Source organism: Chenopodium album, chromosome 7, assembly GCF_948465745.1.
Source record: "Chenopodium album chromosome 7, dcCheAlbu1.1, whole genome shotgun sequence".
Classification (NCBI taxonomy): domain Eukaryota; kingdom Viridiplantae; phylum Streptophyta; class Magnoliopsida; order Caryophyllales; family Amaranthaceae; genus Chenopodium; species Chenopodium album.
In genome coordinates this window covers 47,769,936-47,776,276 of record NC_137840.1, presented here as the reverse complement: position 1 = coordinate 47,776,276, position 6,341 = coordinate 47,769,936, and the positions used below count along the sequence as shown (strand labels likewise).

The 6,341-nt window shown below is 37.3% G+C and overlaps 1 protein-coding gene across 1 annotated transcript; it reads right to left on the bottom strand.

Moving 5' to 3' along the window:
• Positions 1-671: 671 nt before the first annotated feature.
• On the bottom strand, positions 672-2,430 carry LOC145640241 (uncharacterized). The gene is made up of 2 exons (XM_081691544.1): positions 1,725-2,430; positions 672-1,579 (listed from the first exon to the last, which is right to left on the bottom strand). The coding sequence occupies exons 1-2, from the start codon at positions 2,428-2,430 to the stop codon at positions 672-674; spliced, it is 1,614 nt and encodes a 537-aa protein (XP_081547670.1).
• Between the last annotated feature and the right edge of the window lie 3,911 nt (positions 2,431-6,341).

Sequence of the window (6,341 nt, the reverse complement as noted above, 5' to 3'; positions counted from 1 at the left end):
TAATCAATTTATTTTGGTTGTTTTAATTGGTGTAGGTACATGGATTTAGATATTAAATCGAAGAATCAAGATGCAAGTATATTGATTTAGATGTTGTATGGGTTTTTTTTTTTTTTTTTTTTTTTTTTTTTTTTTTTTTATTGTGAACTTGTAAATTTTTATTTTGATTTATGTTGTAATTTTTTTTATTTTGATTTATATGTTGTAATTTTTTTTTATTTTGATTTATATGTTGTAATTTTTTATTGATCTATACTGTAAATTTTTTTTGATTATATATATATTGAACATATTTGATTATATTGATTGTGATGTTCGATTTATATTTTGTATTCTCATTTAATTTTAGTTTATTTAATTTTTAAGAAAAAAAAATATATATTTTTTGGCACTTTTGGCACCGGTTAACCGGTGCCAAAAACATTGAATTAAATTTTTTTGGTGTTTTTTGGCACCGGTTAACCGGTGCCAATTCCGAGTTTTGGCACCGGTTTGAACCGGTGCCTTTTTAAACCACTTTTTGGCACCCCCCACATTGGCACCGGTTCAAACCGGTGCCTTAGGCCGGGTTTGAACCGGTGCCAATTTCATTTTTTCACGTAGTGCATAACTCTATTAATCCACCCCATATTAAAATTCATTCAAACCAAAACCGCCTCAAGGAAATTCCATTAAACCCTATCATACGCCTTCTCCATGTCCAATTTAAGGGAAAGATGACCCTTTTTCGCCGTAGATGTCTTCATGTGGTGAAACATCTCAAAAGCTACTAGGACATTATCGGTTATTAATGTTCCCGGAGTGAAAGCACTTTGGTTTTCCGAAATGATATCATTAAGGAATACTTTGAGCCTATTTGCCAAAACTTTCGAGACAAGCTTGTAAATGACATTGCAAAGACTAATGGGGCGAAAATCAGACATTTTATCCGCATCTTTTGTTTTTAGGATTAACACAATAAATGTCTTATTTAAAAACGGCGGCATAGAGTTACCTCTTAAAATTCCCAACACAAGATTGCAAACTGATGGACCAACTATATGCCAATATGTATGGAAAAATAAAGGGCACATACCATCCGGTCCCGGGGCTTTAATCGGGTACATTTGACTAAGGGCCTCCGTAACTTCCTCTTTCCTATAATCAGCAGCAAGAACATCATTCATGGCTGCCGTTACTCTACTACCAATTCCCTGAAGAGCAGCCTCCATATTTGACACTAAACCTGACGCAAAGAGACCAGAAAAATATTCCTTTGCAACTCTTCCAACAGCCTTATCACCCACCTTTTTGTTTCCATCATCATCAAGCAAATAACGGATCAAGTTTTTAGCCTTTCTACTTGATGCGCGCTGGTGAAAGAAAGTAGTATTGCGGTGTCCAGCTTCTAACCAAAGAACTCGAGATCTTTGTCGCCAAAAAATTTCCTCCTGCCTCACTAAGTTCTCAATATCACTCACAATTTGTCTCCGACGTTGCACTTGTGATGATGAGAGCTTACCCTTATTCAAATTTTTTAGCAACTTCCTTTTCTTCCCGAGATCTTTAAACGCCTTTCCAAATTTTGTGTCACTCCACCCTTTCAAATTTTTAGCACATTTTTAGCTTATGATCAACCCCCACACCGAGATCCCATGCATCTTTAATCACCTCCTCACATTCTTGATTATCCACCCACATTTGCTCGAAACGGAATACTTAATTTTTTCGACCCCCACCATTACTATCATAATCAAGAATGAGTTTAATAGGAGCGTGGTCCGACCATTCTCTATCAATGTGGATTAATTTTGCACTTGGAAATCTCACATGCCAATCATCCGTAGCTAAGCTTCGATCAAAGCAACATTGCACATTCTCCTCCCCTTCCCTACCATTGTCATAAGTAAAAGCATACCCTTCAAACCTCACCTCCTTAAAACCACATAAATCCACAGCTTCCCTAAAATTAGACATTTGCCATTCCGCCCTATCAACACCACCGTTTTTATCATCCTCTCCAAGAATTTCATTAAAATCTCCTAAACAAACCCACTCACCAATATTCTGAGATGCAAGCTCTCGACGTAAACTCCAAGACAAATGTCTATTTTGTACTTCCGGCCACCCGTAGAAACCAGTGAGCCTCCAACCTTCACCACCAAGTCCCCCTTCCACCCAAAAATCCATATGATGCACGGACATTGATTGAAGGGAAAGACGCACATTTCTCCTCCAAAGCATTGCCAATCCTCCCCATCTGCCAACACTATCCACTGCAATACCATTAAAATCTGACAGAATATCACGAACACGACTAAATTCCACACTACTCAATTTCGTCTCTGACAAAAAAATCACAGACGGGGCTTCCCTTCGTATAAGATCACGAAGGTTCGACACTGCACAGGGATTACCCAACTCTCTACAGTTCAGGCTTAAGATACTCATTGGAGTTGGCGGGGTTGGAATTCACCAACCTCCACCGAAGCAACCACGCTTTCATGTAAGAACGTCCTCTTAACTCTACTCTCCTTAGCCACCATCTCCTCCTCTTGCCTCCTTCCCCTCTTTAAGCCAGCCACTACTCCAATCTCACCCTCCGCTATACTCTTATTTTCACGTGGAAATTTCCTCCACCTTTTCACCATCTCCACATCCCCCGACATTCCTTCCCTCCCCCGCAGAAAAAGAAAAATTCAAGTTTGCAGCTTCATTTTCGGCACTATCCTCATTAATACCTTCAGAACTAAGCTCCTTTACTAATCCATTAACACTCGATAATTGCTGCACCCCCTGTATCCACATTATCACTTATTATACAAGTTGTGGGCTACTAAATGTTTCACCCACCTCCTTGTTTCCAGCCTTGGGCTTTTGAGTAAAGACAAGAGCTTTTGCCTTCGATCGCAGCTTTGCTACCTCCTCCTTCCATTTTGTACGACCCTTCCTCGGCGACGCACGCAACCAAAGGCCCCAAGGCTTCTTCTCAACTTCTTCCTCTTCCCCTTCGTCCTGAGCACAATCCTTCTCCGTATGCCCAAGAATTCCACACCTAAAACAGAAAGTAGAGAGTCTCTCATATTTGAATTGCACCATAGTCACAATCCCATTCTAGTTTTGAATCTTTTGGATACGTCGCAGCGATTTTGTAATATCCACCATAACCCTTGCCCGCCTTGACGTATCCTAATCCAATTCATCATCCTCCACTTCGATCACGTACTCGATTTTCTCCGCAATAGCTTTTACATCATGATTAGATCGGCTATCCAGAGGAAGATTATATAATCGAATCCAGAAAGGGCAGTATTTAAGTTCAATTGATTCTGGTTGTTCATCTCCTCGAATATCCTTCAGCAAAGTAATTGATTATCGAAATTCCAAGGTGCCCCATCAAGCACCTTTTCCTTGTCTCACCAATGGAAAAACTGAATAACAAAGAGGTTATTTTCAATCTTTCGAAAAACAACATCACGATTTAGGGACCAAATTTGCTTCAGGGTTCTTTGCAAGGCTTCGAAATTGAAAGAATGAACCGTCAATAGTTTCCCCACCAGAGAGAGCGCAAGTTTTTGGTCTAAATCCTCACCAATCCCATCACCTAATTCTGCAATATCATCTTCTTCAGCCGTTATTTTGAGTTTCTACCACTTTTCAGCAATCTCATTGGCCATAATTAACACCCCAACCACTAAATACCCTCGCAAGAGAGGAGTAATGCTTGAACTGCAAGAGCGAAACACTCAGACCTCCGAGAAAAGGAATACCTAGACTCTAGAGCAAGACTCCTAATAAAGAAGATAGGTTTTTATTGAAATTCACAAAATATATATATATATATATATATATATATATATATATATATATATATATATATATATATATATATATATATATATAAACCCCATCCCCTGCTATTGCCACTGCCACTGCTTCCCAGCCCTTCCCCATCTCTGCTTCTGCTTTCACCGGCAACCCATCCCAACCCCAGTATTTCTCTCTCATCTTCAATCTTCAATATTTAGCTCACTTTCTCAAACATTTATCTCAAATTTGCAGAAATATCATCACAATTACTGATACCAGTAACACCAAAATCAACGAAATTTATGAGTTTCAATTCGACTTCCGATGCTTTAACAATCTAAACACTAGAATTTGAAGATTGTTCTCCAAAATGGCTGATGATTTGAAGAGACAGATCTTATATCTTTAACAACCTAAACAAAGCGCCACTAATATCCTCCGTCAAATTTATCGCGGTTTTTGGGTGGGAAATTGTGTTTTGTTGATGGGATTTAGTGGTGTCAGGTTTGTGGTAGGAAGGTGATGTGCAGTTCAAGCGGGGTTGGGGGGTTTGGTTTCGTTGATGGAGGTTGGATGATGTCGGGTCTGTCATAGGGTACCAGGATTATCATGATAATAATTTGCTGTCAAAATGTAAGAATTGATTAACAATCTACCACCAAAAGATATACTCTAAACAATAGATCTATTGTATTAAAAAAAATCCAATTCAATGTTAAGCAATATATTGATAGTTCAATTGGCATAAAAAAACAAGTATCACGGATTATAAATAAACAAATGAACAAAATTAGTGAAGGAATAACATTAATTAATAATACACACTAAATACAAAAATTAGCCCAAGTTTGAAAAAGGAATTAGTGGAGAAATACTATCACAATGATTATACACTAACAATTGAAGTGCTGCTGCAATGCATTATTGGTGTTTTGGAGTTCGCCATTGATGTTCTTGGTTTTATCCTAGAAGAAGATGAAGAACACATCACTTTCTCTCTCTTATTTGAACCACGAGTCATGAATTCAAGGAGTAAATATTACTAGCATAGGCAAGATCGAGAGAAAGGAATGGAAGAATGCAAGATGAATATGGAAAATCAGAGAAAGAGATAGAGGAAAACCATTGAAGGAGAGAGAGAGTGAATATCGGCTGGAAAAGAGGGAAAAAAATGAAAAACCAATAAACCCTACACCTACAGAAGATTCCAGAAAAAAAAAAAAAAAAAAAAAAAAAAAAAAGAAAAGGAAAAAAAAAACTATGTAACTTCAGGGTTTTCGGGTACCCGTCAGCTATATAGACCGACCCATGACCCGACCCGGGAGTTGCACAGATTTCTCGGGTTGGGTACCGCAAAATTGATTTTTTATTAAAAAAAATACCCGACCAATTTACTCCGGGTCATCGGGTCAGGTCAGTCGGGTCGGGTATTTTTGAACACCCCTAGTTTCTGTAATTTTAAAATGTGGGATTGTTTATGGAAGATAGAGCAAAGGTGGGATTATTAGTTTCCATTTTCCTTTAATATTAAGGCTTAGTTTCAATAGGCGAGTTAATATATAAATGGTTAAATCAAAATTCGAGAGATGCAATTTAATACCGATAGATTAATTATGTGATTATAATGTGTAGCGAAAGCCCTCAAGCGCACCTCACACTTTCCCTCTCTTCTAAGCCCTCACACTTTCTCTCTTTTCCAATCTTCCCTTATTCCATTTTCTCTCTCTTCAAAATTGCTTCAATTATTCTTCTATGGCGAGAACTCGAGGTGGTGGCACGTTTAACCGAAGAAGAGGCCTTCGTTCTTCGTCTACTAAAGTAGATCGACCACTACTTTCAGGTATAATCGATTTTTGATTTCGTTCTTCGTTCTTTGATTTCTGCAATTTTGAGTAATTAATTGTTGTTTTTGAGCGATTACTTGTTGTTTTTGAGCAATTAATTGTTGTTTTTGACCGATTAATTGTTGTTGTTTTTGAGCGATTAATTTTGAGCAACTTTGCGCAATCACCAGTATTCTACTCTACTCTTTAATTTCAACTTTGATTATTCTATAAATTATCATCAATTTTGATTAATTATTTGATTTTATGGAATAGTTAGTATATTGTAATTTGTTGAACTATATATGAGGATGAAATTGTAGGTTGATTTTTGGTATTGGATTTTAGAGGGTTGGAGTTTTGGAGATTTTAGCAGAATGTGCTTGTTTTAAGGGATGTTTAATGATGTGAACTTGATTAATATGCATTTTAAGATTCTTCTATGCTAATTGCATATTTTCAATCATGCTCTTTAATTACATCTGCTATTATATTACTCTTTGTCTTCAGCGCTTTAAGAATCGAGGTTTTTTTGGTTGGCTTTGGGAGCTATTGTTAATTGATGAATTGTCACTTGCCTCCTCACCAAATTGTCTCTTGAGTACCATCTCTACAACCAAATAAACTAGAGAAAAATCAATAGCAGGTTACTAACCAAAATATGCTAATAGTAGCATGTTTTACAGAGTACGAGGCAATAATCAACCCCTATGAAAGCGCGTAGAAGCT